This window comes from Falco naumanni, chromosome 7 (genome assembly GCF_017639655.2).
Source record: "Falco naumanni isolate bFalNau1 chromosome 7, bFalNau1.pat, whole genome shotgun sequence".
Lineage (NCBI taxonomy): Eukaryota > Metazoa > Chordata > Aves > Falconiformes > Falconidae > Falco > Falco naumanni.
The window spans coordinates 41,891,655-41,908,396 of NC_054060.1; the positions used below are offsets into that span (position 1 = coordinate 41,891,655).

At 43.7% G+C, this 16,742-nt stretch overlaps 1 protein-coding gene across 2 annotated transcripts in view; it reads left to right on the plus strand.

Annotated features, from left to right (window-relative positions):
* ITPK1 (inositol-tetrakisphosphate 1-kinase) overlaps positions 1–16,742 on the plus strand; it is a 144,796-nt gene that overhangs the window by 125,596 nt on the left and 2,458 nt on the right. Inside the window, exons 6-10 of one of the 2 annotated variants that reach the window (XM_040600804.1) lie at positions 1,968–2,066; positions 3,925–3,965; positions 8,650–8,815; positions 11,010–11,077; positions 12,548–12,710. In XM_040600804.1, coding sequence (XP_040456738.1) covers positions 1,968–2,066; positions 3,925–3,965; positions 8,650–8,815; positions 11,010–11,077; positions 12,548–12,710 — 537 coding nt within the window. The remainder of the gene's footprint in view (positions 1–1,967; positions 2,067–3,924; positions 3,966–8,649; positions 8,816–11,009; positions 11,078–12,547; positions 12,711–16,742) is intronic. The other variant, XM_040600805.1, reaches the window with a different exon arrangement.

The following is a 16,742-nucleotide window of genomic DNA, read 5'->3' on the forward strand; positions in this document are numbered from 1 at the left end:
ATGGGTGGGAGAGCTGCCAAGCCAAAGTTGTTCCCAAGTATCAGTAAACTAAATCTGATGCCTTAAATTCGTTCAACTAAGGAACTTTTGCTCTGGCAAAGGCTTGTAAATATTACAGTACCTGTCACTTTTGGATGCTGCTTTCTGTTTTCATAGCAGCAAATTGAATGCTTTGAAGTCTGGGATGTTTTGTTTAGCTTTGTGGAGGTTGACCTCAAAGCATCAATCTTTCTGTTCCTTTTAGGATGTTTGAAAATAGTCTTTTCTTTTCACAGATTTCAGTATTGCTAATGGCCAGAGTTCTCAGATACTCTCAGAGCATTGATGCATGCATTGAGATATGTATATCAAAATGTAGAGAGTTTTGCCTCTCAGTTACTTTCAGTGATTCAATTTTCTCTTCTGTGTGAGGGAACATGCATAAGCATTTATTTATAATGAAGTGAAAAGCATGAATCTGAACAATGCTTATGAATTGGTTTCTGGATGCATGGCTCTCTCAGAGTATATAGTTAGTTTTGCTGAGTTTACATGCACTTTTCAGTTTCTGCACCATCTGCACAGAGTACCCTCCACCTGTTTGGATTCCCTGTGTTCGCCAAGATACATATGGGTGGTAATAACAGTCACGTTTTGCTTATTTTCAGGACACATTGCTGGTTGATATAAACCTGTGACTTAAGTTTGCCAGATATAGTTGCATCCACCGTTTGTACTGGTCTCCAGTTGCTTCGTGGAGAAAGGTGTCACGCTATTTCTCTTGAAATTAATCTTAGAAGTGAGTTTTGGCAGACCTGTTCTGAACTGCAGTTCAGTAGCGCACAGCTGACTCAAGTTGTGACTTGTTTGTGACTCCAAAGTTAACCTGGCTGCAGCTAAAACTCCATGGAGGCAGTACTTGTAGGACTACACACACTGAGGAGTTAAGTGGGATAGTTGCTCTTACTTGGGTGATGTTCTGGCTTTGACTTTGTCAATGTGTGCACAGCTTTTGTCTGAAAGTGTTGGGGCCCGCTGACTTGTCCCAGAGCGATGGCTGAAGCCAAAGTTCTCTTTGCACTTGAAACTGCAGCCCAGCCCTCTTTGAGCGGTGGAGTTTTATGCTCAAGTACTTTTAAGTCCTGCAGTGTAATCCCCTTTCCTGCTGCATCGCTGGGGTAATCAAAGTTCTGCTACAGTGAACAGGACAGGAATCCTAGAGCGCTTCAACCTACTGAATCACTAAGACGGCCAAGTTTTAACTCCAGCCTTCCCGCAACCCCATGTGAACAAGCACAATATGAGCAGAAACACTCCAGAGCAGAACTGCTGTTAAATTTTGTTGTCGTTCCCATGTTTTTTCTCCTTAACCAAAGTCCGTTGAGCAGTCTTGCCAAGGTGTCTCAGTGTCTCAGCAGTGTTCTGACTGGCTTTGCCAGCCCGAATGAGCACTGCTTTCACGGTAGAGAGGTCCCAGTGGATAGTGGGATGTATTACATGGCTGGCATCTTGGCTGAAGTATTCCATACTGGAATCTGCCACCTGAGCGGCCCTACAGTACATATGGTTTTGTGAGACTGCCTACTCCAGCCACGCTTGCTGACCATTCAGGTTTTTGTAAAATGCTTTAGGAAATTGTGCTTGAAGGCATAACGTTAAGAGCTAAGATCTCAATTGCTTTTCACCTCACTGGCTAGGTCTTGTGCCGCTACATATTCCTAAGCAGGTGGTCATTCTTGCTGCCTAACTCTGGAAATACGGGCTTCATATTTCCATTTAGATTATCTGAAAATTGGGGTTTTCATCTTCTGAAATGTTTTCAGAAACGTAAATTCAGGTCTGGCTGATCATCTTTCTGGTGCTTTAATATCAACTTTTAAAGTAAAGCTGACTATCAAGAAGCACTTGGAGAGAGCTGGTAATGATGCAGCTGAGAAGCTAAATCCCTTATCTCCATTTGAGGTTTTGTGGGTTTTTTTGTCTTGCAGATGAGAGGATCTGTTCACCACCCTTTATGGAGCTGACAAGTGCCTGTGGAGAAGATACCTTGCAGCTTATAGAGAAGAATGGACTGGCATTCCCATTCAGTATGTACACGAGCTTTTCCTTGGTACTTCTAGTAGGTTCTGAATATTGCACATGCACCCCCAAGACAATGCTGTAGGAGCATAGGTTTCATTGCCGAAGTGTCAGGGATGTTAAAACCTTCTTGAAACAAATGCTTTGAAGCACTCTTCTTGGAATATGGAACAAATCCCCTCCCTATCAGCTTTTACTTTGCCTTTTTTTGATGTTCCTTAATTTAGACACCTCACTACAGTAAACATTCATTCCTGGGAAATGCTAATAGTTCCAACAGAATTAACCTGTTGCTCTGTACTTGTGCAAGAAGTTTTTTTCGGCCAGCTGCATTCATTATTTTTCTTGAGAAAATCACTGCCTTGCTGACTGCCCCCTTTTTTCACCCACCCCTCCCTTTCCCTGGTCCAGGCTAGAAATACAATCTTGGGGAGTAGAAGAGAATGTAAAAATCACCATACATAGCAGGCGCCAAGGGCCCACAGCCTCAAACAGCTGCTATGAACTGTTTGTGCTTTGTAGCAAGTTTCGCTGTGGAGCTTGAGCTTTAATTCGTTCCTTTATTTGATTCCTTGCAGTGTGAAGTGAGCAGAATTGGTTAGTCAGTGTTTGTTCCCTTGGTGCTTGCCTCATTTGTAAGGTTCAGGGGTAAAGTCATGTGGAAGAAGCATTGCTGTCCCAAACGAGGCAGGCCTCCTGAAACTGGATTGTGGAGCAGTAATTTAAAGCCCACTGAATGACTTTGACCCCCGCCTCCCTCACCCGTGCACATTGTTCTCTTGATACGGGCTGGCTAGTGCTTAGTAGACAGCAGCATAGTCCATATATTCAGAAGGCCTGAATCAACCCCTCTAAATGATGATGAAATTAAAAAATAACACTGAAAATTAATATAACCGTATCGTGAGACTGCGTTTTCTGTCTCCTCTCTGTTTTTTTTCCCCCCTTAAAGACACTCCTGCTCTCCAGAGCATGTGTCTGTGGGACATCTTATACCACTTTCCAAAACTTCAAGTTACCAACTTATTTTGGACTCTAGTGCAGGTCATCTGCCTTTCATAGCTGCCTGTCCTCTTGCCTGGCAATTTGACTTTTCCAACAACTCTTCCAAAGAAGCGTTATCTTATCCACCCCCTCCCTACTTGAAAGTCTTCATCTCCTTTGCTTGACACAAAAGTAACATTAGCTCATTAGCTCTAGTCATTGTGTAGGTCCCAGGGTCTTCAGCTCTTCTCAGGTTTCATAATTGCAGGAGCATGTTGTTTCTTTCCTCTTACTGGTTTTAGTAGGAGATGAGAACCAGGTTATACAGAGCCGGTGAGGAATATGAAGGAGATGGGCTTTTACTACTTTTTTTGTCCCCCTCTATGCCTGCAAAAAATATGTTGTATCTTAGTTTGGTTCAGCCCATTCAGTTTCCTGCTCTTCCCCAAAACTAGGAATGTAGGGAAAGAACTTGGTTTCCACTGTGTTCTAGTTCCCTTGTTTTCAGGACAGTGGCGGGTTTTGGTACCTTTAAAGTAGCTCCAGCCTCAGCCAAAATCACATACTTGTGATTGCAGGATCGCAATACCAGTACCTGTACTAACTTGATAGCTGATGCTTTGCACCTCTGTCCAGTCCTAATAATGACCTCTGCTTGCACCATAGTTACAGGGAGGAGTTGAGAGAGCAGGGCTTGGAGCAAGCCAGGCTTTGCAGTGACTGAGGACACTGTTCAAGCAGAGACTGTCACTTGTGTCTAGTACAGTCAATGCCTTGGTCTGGTGAACTCCAGTGTTTGCACGTGTGGGTGGGAATGGATTTATAAGGGGTTTGTGTGTCCTGTTTCAGTGGTGCATTGTTGTTTCTTTTTTATTTACCCAGTATGTAAAACCAGAGTGGCCCATGGAACCAACTCTCACGAGGTGAGTTAAAAAACTTTTGCAGTGTCATCCCCCTGCTTCCCGTCCACCCATGGTGGTTTGGCTGGTGCTTTCTGATCCTGCAGTAGGCAGAATGAGGGCTATGCCCAAATGACTTCCCTTCCCCCACCTCTCCCTCATGTTTAATCATGGCATTATTTCTTCAGATTTATCTGAAATTAAGTTAAATATAACTTTGACCTCTTGACATGGAAGTCCTTTCTGGCGGTTTCTAGCTTCTGTCATCTAGTTACTTCTAGCAGTTTGCAGTCTCCAGTCAGTTCTGTCTGTAAGGAATCTCCTTCAGCCTCTCCTTTGGTGGGAGCTCACACTAAGTGATGCTTCCATCCCACCATGTTTCTTTTCCAGCATGTCTGTGGTACAGGTGAGAAATGGTTTTGTGCTGCAGATGAAGCAACTGGTTCCTCTGCTTGAGAGGAACTAAATAGCAAATAGAGACAGTTTCCAGGCCTGTTCACTTGTAATAACATGGTTGGAGCTGTGGGGAGAACAGGACTGGTAGAACCATCTGCCTTCCCTCCTTCCCGTAAGGCAATTGCAGTTAAAGTGGTTGTGTATTCCTGGAAGGCATGCATTCCCTATGAGCCTAGCAGCCTCTAAATTGAGGTGAGTTGAATCCTGTTTTAATTCTTTTCCATTTGTGCTTCCTGCCTTCCTGCTTACTGCAGCTTAGTTTTGAGAATCCAGCCCTCGCTGCTGGCTCTCCTAATGCCTGGCTTCCTTTGTTAACAATGTGGTCATCGGTCCAGGTTTCCCAGCTGCTCCTGAAACATGCAGTATGTTGCTGCAGCATCTCTGATCACTGAAGGAAGGGCCTGAAGTAAAATGTAAATCCAGACGAGCAGAATGGCTACAGCTGAAATCTTTAGTGACCAGCATTTCCTTTTAAAAGTGCGAGATTTTTCACACAGACCTTGGTTTGGATCATTTTACAAACTGACAGACAGTCCCATTAGTTTGCCAGAGCAGCTGCTATAAATTTTTGCCATCATTCCTGAGGACACTTTGGCACTGGATTTTTAATAAATTTAAGACTCCAGCTTCTCTGCTGAGTTTTATGTCAAGTGCTCCGCTGCAACTACAACCTGAAATGCATGAACCTTTCCAGTGCTTGGCCAGTCAGGCTTGGACTTCATTTCCCTGGTGAACCTTTCTTTGCTCTTATTTCATACAGTGCAGACATAACTCAGCCTCCTGCCAGAATTCCATTTTCTGAGCAAAAATTACACCAAAATTTGTAAGCTGCACTTTATCATAGGAACTTACGACTAGAACCTAGGAGGACCCCTGGAAAAAAACCTGAAGTCTTGTGTGGTGCTTTACATAGTTAGTAGTAGTAGTCACTTCTGGAACTGGTGAGTTCTCAGGAGCAATCCAAAAGTCTTACTAATGATCAGAGAGGAAATGTTTTGTAACTGCTGTTTTATGGTCAGTAATAGTAAGGGAAGTGTAGAAGAAAAACTCTGCTTCAGTACAATCTGTCTAAAACATGGACCATACATCTAGAAGCAAGAAATTATTGCCCATTTTATTAATGACTTCTTTGGCTTTTGGTAAATTGCTTCATTTTCTGTAGAGATATTCCCAGTGCAGAGCTGACACTGGAACTAGAACACAGACTGACCAGAAACCTGCTTTTCTTCATAAGATGACTGTTCAGAAAGCTCAGGTACTGACTAACAGGGACAGGTGGAGGTGAAGGCTTGAGTTTTGGTTTGGTGCCAGCCAAGGCTGGCAGGCTCTGCATTTTGCAACGAGAACACGAGCTAGTTAAGCCAGGATGCTGTTAGTCGTCTTGTGGTGTCCCACAGTTCTGCATGGCCTCTGCATCAGCCAGCTCAGCGCTTGAACCCCACTTTGCCAGCACCATTTGTTAGACTTCAACAGAGATGATGCCTGGGGGTTGTCCTTCCCAGCTGCCAGCAGGTCAGAACATGTGAGACAGCACTGAGACCCATAACATGAAAAAATATGTCTATAATGACTCTTTTTCTAAATGCTGAGGAGACGGGAAATGAAAAGGCAGAGAACTGCTGTACTTTTGAGTCTGAATTCCTTAGGGACATTGTTAGTAAAAATTCTTGGTGCCAAACATGGGTTTTTTGCCTTCAGAAGAGCTCTGCATTTATAATAAGGAATGCTATTTGGAAATTATGATATAAGGTATTGTTCCCATGTTAACTGCAAGACAGCAGGTCTGTGCTAGATGACAAAGAGCAAGTGCACCCTGCAAGCAAATTCTTGGAGCTGTATTCATGCATGCCAAAAACCGTGAGACATCGCAGTGAACCAGCATAACGCAACACCACAGGAGTTGTATGGGTTGTGTGCTTGGCCATGGGGCTGCTGGCACAGAGCTTTGCAGAAGAGAGGTTTCACATGGTTTCCAGTAGCCTAGATCAGTTCTGTGCCAAGAAGATAAACTCTCTGGGTTTCCATGCTTCTAAAATAGGATTATAAGTACCTGCTCATCTTATGTTTGCGGGGATTAATTAACAAATATTTGAAGAGAACACTATGGGAACAGCACAGTTCTTCCAGTATGACATTGTAGCTACTATAAAGCCAACAGCCTACACAAGAGGAGGAAGAAAGCAGTGTTTCTTGCCACTGGTGAGAGACAAATGAGGTACGATGTTGTTGCTGTGAATCATCTTGATGGATGATTCTGCAGGTTAGAGTAGGTTTTTCTTGCACAGGTTGTTACCACTCACAAATTCACTCTGTGCTATCAGGTAAGCAGCATCTGGTATAACAGAGACAGAGTAAGAATATCATCTGCAAGTAGGTATTGAATGCACGCTTTGGCTTGAACTCAGAAAATGTTAATCTACTGAGTCATTGTGCATGCATGCAGACAATTATGTGATCTAATGTGGTCTACCAGATAAGGAGGAATAAGGACAGAAATGTGCGCAGACTTTTAACTATGAGTATGTAATCACTACATTATTTACCATGGCTATGTTTTTAAACAATAAAACCTATTGTATTTGCTATTTTTATTACAGGAATAAACTAAGGTGTTAGCAAAAATTCAGTCTGAAAGTACAGCGTACATCAGATGAGCAGCTGATCACATATAATATGTGAGAGAGAGCATGAAAAGTGGCAGTTTCTTCATAAACTCCTTCCGGTGACCCTGACTTCACTAAGATACAGCTAATCTCAGAAAACATGAAAACTGACAGGAAGCATATGGAAAGAGCGAACAGTATAACTCATCTGCACCGTGCTGAGGCAGGAAGCTCCAATTTTATTCTGTATATTACTGTGGAGTCACTGCAGGACCCAGAGGAATTCTCTTTAACTTCTCTGGATTGTCTCGCATCCCAAGCAAAACAGTAGGTCTAGGCAGGCCAATGAGAAAATATTAACAGGCATAAGAAAACTTGTGTTTCAGAGCTTGGGAACTTTTCTAGTAAGTGTTGTGCATCCTGCACTGACTGAGGTAGGTGGCAGGCTCAAGGCTTGAATGATTAGCTGATGTCTTCAAGGCTTTTCGGAGGGGTAAGGTGCACTAACCAAAGCATCCCTACCTGTGTGAGGGAGTTTTGCCCAGAGGAGAGGAAGATGAAATGTATGTCAGGTTCTCTGGCCTTGAACAGTCGTTACTCATATTCACCTGACTACCAGCACGCCCTACTGCCACTGTGGATAACAAGGCCCAGCATCACAGCAGTAATGAAGAGAGGTCAGTATTCAGATAACTAGAGCATAGCTTTTTCAGGGCCTTAAGGATGGAGAGCAAAGCTGAGTTTATGCTCGCTTCTGTGTAGGGCAACACTGGTTTAATGTAATTTCATCACCTGTGCCATGATGGTGCTTACTGCTGGTTCTGCGTAGGAGCCATGTGCATCAATACTCCCAACAGCAAACCTGCAAAATGGGGCACCGCTGTTACGATAATTATATATGCATGTAAGCATGGTAATGGAGGAATCAATGGAAAGAGCAGTGTAACTTGTGGTGAAGGTATGCTGGCTCATCAAAGTACTTCTGTGCATCTACCAGCAACGTTTCTGTGCTGTTTGAGGCAGCTGTTTTTCTCATTCAGGCCCTCTAAATGCCTTCCTTTTTGGCATATTTGTTCCGGTACCTTCAAGAGGATTATCCATTTGGAGTAATGGGATGAAATCAAGCCAAGAAAATGATTAGGTCAGCATTTGCTAGCAGTAAGAGCTGCTAGGGTCTGAAAAAAGTTCTCTAATGATGTGGGTGAAACTCTGGTGCTTAGGCCATTGCAACTGGACTGAACCAAACCATGGGAAATAGAGTTGCGGGGAAGAACTTGTACAGTTAGTACACAGAGCTGTTCCTTCTGTGTTCTCATGGTACACACTTGTATTCAGTACAGACTTTGTCATTTGTGTTGGTCAAATGTTTTACCCTTTTATTGTACCTGCAGTTGCAGCAGCTTCCCAACTAAAAGCAACGAATGGAATTGCAAAGAGCTGAGAAGAAAATGTTGATTGAAAATGAAAACTGCACTGCCAGTAGTATTTGGAGGGTTGTGTGTCAGTGAAATGAAACGTAATGAAATAGGACTAGCTGTTGAGAAGGAATTCACACATCCACTAGGAGATGTTCCCCTCACTGGTAGTCGGGTGGTAGGTAAGCGTGAAAGTATTGAAAGACTTGTGCACAACTGTGTGTGTATTTCCAGATGGCGATCATCTTCAACCAGGAGGGCCTGAAAGCTGTTCGCCCCCCTTGCGTCATTCAGAGCTTCATCAATCACAATGCTGTGCTGTATAAAGTCTTCGTGGTCGGGGAGTCCTACACAGTGGTGAAAAGACCGTCTTTAAAAAACTTCTCTGCGGGAATCTCAGGTACATTGTGCTGATTTAAAAGGAAATGTCAGTTCTCAGAGCCTTGGCAGCAGACAGCTCAAAAGAATAATACCTTTGAAAAGGCTGCTGAAGGGAAGGCAGCTGGATCCTCCATACCGTGTTTCCTTTTCTGTATTATTTCAGTAGGAAGGGTGATAATTCATCTGCTCTGGAATACATACGAATGACATTCATATAGTAAATATTTACGCAATGGTAACCTGAACCTTACCTGTTGGAAACAGTGTTTTATGTCATGTGGAAAGGGGAAGAGAGAGGGAAATTCTCTCATTCCGCAGTAAGTTCATATGTCATTTGTTCCAGAGTTTGTTTATAAATGTGATTTGGAGAGAATTTCCTGGATTCCATCATTTCAGAACTTTCTCTCCCTATTTTTACCTTGACTAATGTATGTGTGTTTAAATTAAAGATCACTTGTGCTCTCCCCTAAGTGAACCTCTCTGTTCATGTGAGACCTAGTGTTGTAAACTTTGGTGGGAATTGTCCTTTGGTTCATAGATACCAGCTGTATTGGGGGGAAGGAGAAATAGACCTGTCAGTGAGGACAGTGATCGTCCTATATGTCACTAGAAAGCAGCACTTGAAGAGTTTGAATTAATGATTACTTAAGTTTCCTTTATGGAAAAAAAGCTCCTTTCCAGAGAATTCCATTCTGTGGCCCATCCGAAGCCAAAAGGAATTAGCAATGCAAGGGTGGACGCATGATCTGCCTGAAACTGGACAAATCCAGGAGGTGGGGATGGGAGTGGAGGAGGTATCAAAGTGAAGGGGAAGGATGAACAAGTACCAGTTTCTTGTCACTTTTCTTAGTGGTTCCTGCTGATCTTAGTATGTCCATGTATGCTCACTGTGGCATATATTCTGCACACAAATACGTATTTTGTTAGTATATGTATTGTAGGATCCCAGTAAAAGTCCTTGTCCATAGGTGTGTATGGCAGTATTTACATTTATGCCTGCTCTATAAGTAGCCCAGAATCTGTGTTCATATAAACTATTAGTACAGTTGGTCTGTATTTTTGCTGGAAGGGAGCGTTTTAAGGCATCTTTCTAAGAATGCCATAGCTAATGTCTCATCTGTTAGTGTAAGACTTGGAAGTTGTCTGGAAGCCCAAATAAAAATAAATTTTGTGGGCACATATAGGATAAGTGTCTCGCTTTCTTACCCTCATCAGGAGAATTTAAGGGGCCCATGCTACAGGCAGCTCACTAGACACATCTGATGATTAAGCAGATCTGGCAGCTGTGAGGCACTCCAGGAGCTGACTGTCTGAAGGTACAGGGCCTGTCTAAATGGGAGGAAAGGAAGAACAGTGTGTGGTGGTGTCAGACTGCAGCGTGGATTTGGGTTTGCTTTTCACAGTTCCTCCATCTTTATTGTACGTGGCCCTCTGGCTGCTCTTATATGTCCACTCAGACAAGCACAGCAGAAATACTTTATTACTGGTGCCACCTGCATGCTGAGACTTTGGTCCAGGTGTTCCCATGTGGGTTGTGTGTATGATGCCATCAATCTCCTGCAGTGGGCATCCCAAAGGGAGGTTTGTTGTGGTGGATTTCTCCCCACCAGTAAAACCTCTAGCACACAGGGAGTGGAGCGGCGAGGTGCTGATAGAACTCTCCCCATAGTTTCCACTGCGGTATGTTAGTGGCTTCTGTCACCTCAGCGTGTCTCCTGCATTCCTGTGGCGCCTCCAAAAGAAGGACAGGTCCTGACTGTCAAATTTACTGCTTTCCTCCATGGTGACAGTGCCCTCCCCAGGTTCGCAGGGATCTCGCTGTACCCTGGGTGCTATGGAATGCTGCTTCTCCCTTCTTTCAAACACCTTCCCACTGGAACTGACACTTTGAGTATAGCAAATTAGTAGAAATCAACTACATTATCTTACTGAACTTAATTGGCTTTTGTGAAGGAAGGGAAACCGGTTTCTGTTAACCCCGTGCAGTTCTATTTATCTGTGGTCCGAGGTGTGAAAACTGTGGGTGACCGGGCGGTGGGTCCCTGCCTGTGCAGGCAGCTGAGTGCCAGCAGGCAGGAGAGGGCCTGGGCGGGGGGTTGAGAGGGGGTCTGCCCAGTATGGCTCAAGACTGGATTCCCTGGGGCTGCAGTGCCATCTACTGTTCCTTGTACTAATCCTTTGGAAAGTTATTTACAACCTGCTTTTAATTCCAGACAGGGAATCAATATTTTTCAACAGCCACAATGTTTCAAAACCAGAATCCTCATCTGTCTTAACAGCAGTAAGTACACTTGGTCTTTTTTCTTCTACAGCGGCTGGAAAACTAGTCCATTCTTATTGAAACAGGAGTAGCTAGTGATGCTCCTTCACAAGTTGCCTGCTTCTGTGTTGCAGGCTGAGGTCTGTTCGGTACAATGAACCAGCATGACCGTGTCCCCACTGTGGTTTTCCTTACCGAGCTCCGGTGAGGAAGCACTGATGCAGCAGGGCTCTGCTGCTTGGCAGGCCTGAACTCCCCCAAGCTAATCTAGGCAAAGGGACAGAGAGGTTCTGAATGCAAATACCTGTCCTTTTCCTGTCCAGAGAGCTTAATAAGCATGAATCATCCTTCGAGGATGTGAGAAAAGACAAGTGGTGAGTCCAAAAAAGCAGAAAGACAAGTGGAGAAGTCACGTTGGGCAGGGCACAGAGGGTCAGTAGCCGCCTGCCGTGCGAGCATGGCCAAGCTGTGACCACGGGACCATTTCTGCCTATCTTCCAGGGCTGGCAGTGGCAGCACGCTGCATAGGTGCGTGCTTGCTTTGCCAGTTAATAAGCTTTGCAAGTATGAATCCTAGCAAGTTCTCGGGTACTCAGCTGCTGAGCAAGTCACTTTACAGGACTGGGTCCTTTCAATCTCTGAGTCTCCAGATTCTTTTCTGTTTCACAAGCTCTACTGGGGACTAATTTTGTAGTCAGCGATGATTAAATTTTGTGTACAATGCTGATAGGTATGCTAAATATTAAAACTGTAACTGTGCTAGTCATAAGTCCCTTTATGGCTAAATTTACTTTAAAACTTAAGAGAGTGCTCCTGTGGTTTACCTGCCATCTCTCTCATACATTTATGTATTCCACGCATGCTTCTGTAGGCAGAGCAGCATACTTCTGCTGCATAAATGTTGTTCAAAAGTAAAGAAAATTACCTATTCTAGTCATAAATAACCTGAGCTATTCACTGTAATAAATGTTTATAGAATCATTTGTACATGAAAACCTGCATAAAAGATATGCCCTTTGAATTAGCTTCTGCCCTGGACAGCTGAGTTGCATTGTGTGGCTCAGACTAACCACGGGAGTCTGGTATCAGCCCTTTAACATAGGCCTTAATCTACACTGAAATAACAGAATGATATCCAAAACATTTGTAGCACAGGGTTAAACACCCCGGCTGTATTTGTTTTTTTAAGGTGTAGATCTAGCACCTTAAACAGCAAGCTTGATTCTCCATTGATTCCTACACTGCTCTGTCTCAAGGAGCTGCACCAGTATGAAGAGGAAGAACTAGCTGCTTTAGAGCAGGTGAACTTCCAATATAGGAAGGATTCTGCATTATGAAAGCAGTTTCTCTTTGGCGTTTTTCTCTGTTTCATGCCACCAGTTCACTACAATTAGATTCAGTGAATATGCACCTGGAAACCTCTGAAATTCAATCTTTCCACTAAAAGGACTGTTTCAGCGTCCCTTAGTAATGTGTCTTTTTCCACTGTAGCTGGATAAAATCGAAGGAGTGTTTGAGCGGCCAAATGACGACGTCATCCGGGAAATCTCTAAGGCGCTGCGGCAAGCTCTGGGAGTTTCCCTATTTGGAATTGATATCATCATTAACAATCAGACGGGGCAGCATGCGGTCATTGATATAAATGCATTCCCAGGTGAGAAAGGCCTTTCCACTCTTGCTTTGTGGAAATGGTGCAGTGCGTGCTTCGTGTGAAGTTCTACTGCTTTTGTCTCACATCATTGCTTCCCAGGTCAGGGACAGGAAAGTAACAGCCAAATTGTTCTGAGATCAGATACTGTTCAATCTCAAAAGGGCAGAACCCTTATCTAGATATGGAATGTACTGCTGAAATATCAGCTATAAGGAGGTACAGTCAAATTTTAATAGCCAGTTGTAACACAGCTGTTATGCCCTTCCCTGAAAAGGGATGCCCAGGAACTGAAGTATGGGACTGAGTGCTGGGACCTGGCCTTTCTGGACCTGTCCCTCATTCTGAAGCCGAAAAGAAGAATAGTAAATTCTATTTTAGGAGAGTGTTCTAAGGTTTCTTTTTTCCCAGACTCTGTGCCATTAAAAGTGTTGAGGGGTGGAAGCAGTAAACTGTCCCCTTGAAAATCTCTTCCTGTGTAAATTGATTCCCCACAAAAAGACATTTGTGCACGAAAGTGAAAACACCAGGAATATGAAGGTGATGATAAAATTACATGTGCCCAGAAGTTGCTGTAAAGAGTTAAATATCCTTGCAGGTTCTTGAAAGAGCATCCTGCAGTAAAATAATAGACTAAAGCATGTGAAAATGGGTAAATTTGTCCTCTGTTTTTTTTTTTAGTACAACATGGATCTCAGAAACAAATAAACAAGCTTGTTGCCCACTGAAATTGTTAAAAGGAGTTTTATAAAGTGTTTATAAGGAGAGGCAATAATGGTCTGTCACTTGTACTAAATTCAGTAGCCTAGCACAGGAACAGAATGCATCATCTCATGTGATGCTGTTTTGCATGGGGTTTTTCTCTTTGAGAATCTCATTTTCTTAATAGCGATGTTTGTTTCCAGAGACATACACAGGCTGTTACATAATTTGTTTAACCTGTCATTGAAGACTTTGAGTTTTCAATCTTTACATCTAGAGATCTTGCCCTGAGCCCTCAGTCTTCTTGATCTTTCAGTTCAGGTCCTCAGTCCCACTACTGCCCTGTGGTGCCTTGCCTGTCCATCTCCACAATGACTGGCTTCCTTTTAAAACTCCAGCCCTGCTATTCTCAGGTCACTTTGCAGCTTGGTTCTGCCATATGGTGTTGATGGAATCTGAAGAGCTGTGAAAACCATCTTCTGCCAAGAGCAATGAAACAATCTAAATTGGGTGTCAGATGGAGCCATATCAGTTTTGTGAATGGGATTATATTTCAGACACTGGGTCCTGAAGTCAGTGAAGTAGGACATTCTTTTGCAATCTTGCATTTTGGTTTGATATTTTGGGGGTTTGGGGTTTTTTTCAAGTATTTTGGATTTGCTACTTTGCACGGACTGAAATTCCCCTTTTCATGAAATGAAAAAGTCCAGATTGGGGAACAGCTAGTGGCAAATTTAACTATTTAAAGAGTAGTAATGCCTTCTTGTTGTGCAGAAGTTTGCAGAACTGCTTTCAGCCTTATGCGCTGCTGTCCTTCTACCCTAAGGCAGAAGTTTTCAATATTTAGCCCAAGTCCTGTATTTCAGTCTGCACAGTATTTGGTCTTTGAAGAGACATTGAATTAATAGAGTGTTCCAGTCCTTGCAGGAGGCTTGAGAGCACGAGGAAGCTTCTTATGCAGAGGTCTACATTGTGTCTCACACAGGACTTTTTTAGTGGTGAACACGTGGGTCAGTGAAGGTAGCTACTAGCTTTACCACCATGGGATGGGTTGAAGACCAGCTGGAGGAAGTCTAGAGGATAGCAGCAGGGACCAGACATATGGAAGAGAGAAAGCTGGGGTAGACAAAACTGCCTTCAGATTTGTAAAAGGTAGCAGAACGGAGAGAGATGAGCTGCTTTCAAGGGCTGCTGAGGTTGGAGAAGCAGCAATGAGGTAAAATACAGCAGAATAAGAGCTACATCTCAACACAGAATACTGTTGCCCAAAAGCATGTTCAGCCCAGGCAGCTGCATCTCCCTCCAAGGGCCAGTATGATTCAAAGGGTTCATTGATGGAGCCAACACCTTGCCTAACGTGAAGTTCAAATTCAGCCCTGCTCAAAAGAGTCACCGATGGGCTGCATCAGCAGTGGGATCTCACTGTTCCTCTCTCAGTCCCAGGAAAGGGCTTTCCCTTGCTCTTCTTCCTCAAGTCATCCTGTCCTGGAAGGGTTGCAGTAGAGCCAGACTGAAGCCAAGTTAGATGCTTCAGGGACCTGCTACATCATCTCTGCACCACTGCTTTGGGGAAGGGACAGGAAGAGATATCCTTTAAGGAGTATTCACAGCCTCTTTCATGGAGCTCAAGCCACAGCTTGGGGCCCGGCCAGGCCAAAGCCTTGTCCAACTGCCCAGAGGCTTGGCTTCCTTGTGTGCTGTCTTTTTTTGTTTACCTGGCTTGAAGCTTATTTGAACCTGCTACTCTGCAGATGTCATCTTGACAGTAGTTTAATGTCAGAATTGAGAGCAGTTGTACCTGTAGGAAGATAACAGATGACATCTGCTCCAGTAGCACCAGCAACTCTTCAAAAAGATTTTCAAGGTAAATGTCTGAAAGGCCTATTGTGCCTCCTGTTCTATGGGAAACCACTGGGACTCTTATTTAGCAGTGGTTACCAGCTGAGGTAGTTAACTGTTGGCACAGTCATGTATCATGTGGGGTTTATGTTTGTCTGAGCTCAGGTGACTGAGAGAAAGGGCTCTGCATAGCCCGGTGTCCTGCTGCCACGGGTGAGCTCACCCAGCCTGAGAAGCAGCTTGTGCACATGTTCTGCAGCCCACCGCCAGTATAGGTGAACTGCTGGTTCTGTGTGCGTATAGCTGGTAGCTGGAAGCGTCAGATCTGGATGTGCACTTTGTGTGTGTAAATACACTGCCACAAATGCAGGACATGGGCTGTCCATTCCTCTCTGCCCAGGGGAAGATACAGAAAAGCAGAATGTGTGCCAGATCAGGGAGAGTCTCCAAAAAATTGGGCAGGTAGCATCTCTAATGCTAGCTTAAAAATGCTCATAGGAATTTCTTGACTCCACGAAGGTCAGGGGGGCAGGTACTTGTTTTCAGATGTTCTCTACCTCCCTTCCTTGTATTTCTTATTTACAAGTGTGTGAAGTTTCTTCTGAGTGACCAGGCAGAACTGCTTGGGCCTTTCCACCCAGTGCACAGAGGGCTTACACAGAGGAAGCCTGCCTGATACGTACAGCTTCCTTACACTGTATCTGATGATTGCAGGACTGAATAACTGGCCATCTAATTGCCATTAAATACTTAAAGCAACTTCTTTGTGAGTTTGCCAGGTGCCCTCAAACAAGGCTGGTTTGTTTTCAGTGAGCAGACATGAAACACTCTAGGGTACTATGGATCTCCTCTCTGAATATTAAAGCTGTTTCTATGGAGATGGCTTATTCCTGGGGTGTTTGAAACACTCTGAGTAGATTTGAAGGCTAATCCCATGGCTTTTACATAAGCAAGAAAGTGTAACAAGCACCTCTGTCAAAGTGCTGGAGATCTTGTTCTGGCTCCCATAACTAGTCATAAAAGTCCTAGTTGCTCCCTGCTGACCGTTGGATTATCGTGTGGGGCACTGGGAAACTTGACATTTTTAAATAGATTTCTTCGGTGAATCTGTTTAAGGGCCTTTGAAAAAGGAAAACTGGGAGCTGTTGTCTCACATTGCTGGTGTTTTGTATGACCTCTTAAGTATCTAGGAGAATTGTGACCAAGTACAATAAAATCCAAAGCAATGTAGCAGCCTAAATAAGTGTCAATTAGTTAATGTATGTGTTGTAAATACACCATAAATTCACCACATTTATCTTAAGGTGAAATTATCCTCTTACCTGATGTTTTTCAGGAAGCTGAGATTTTACTGCCTAGGGAAGTTGGTCTTTACAGGAGAATAGAGATTAAAATTGAATTATATATGGATCTGAGGGACTCTTCTGCCCTGTGACCACATCACTAGAGTGTTTTTAAACGTGCATTCACTTTGTGGTCTCTGATTCTGCTCATGTG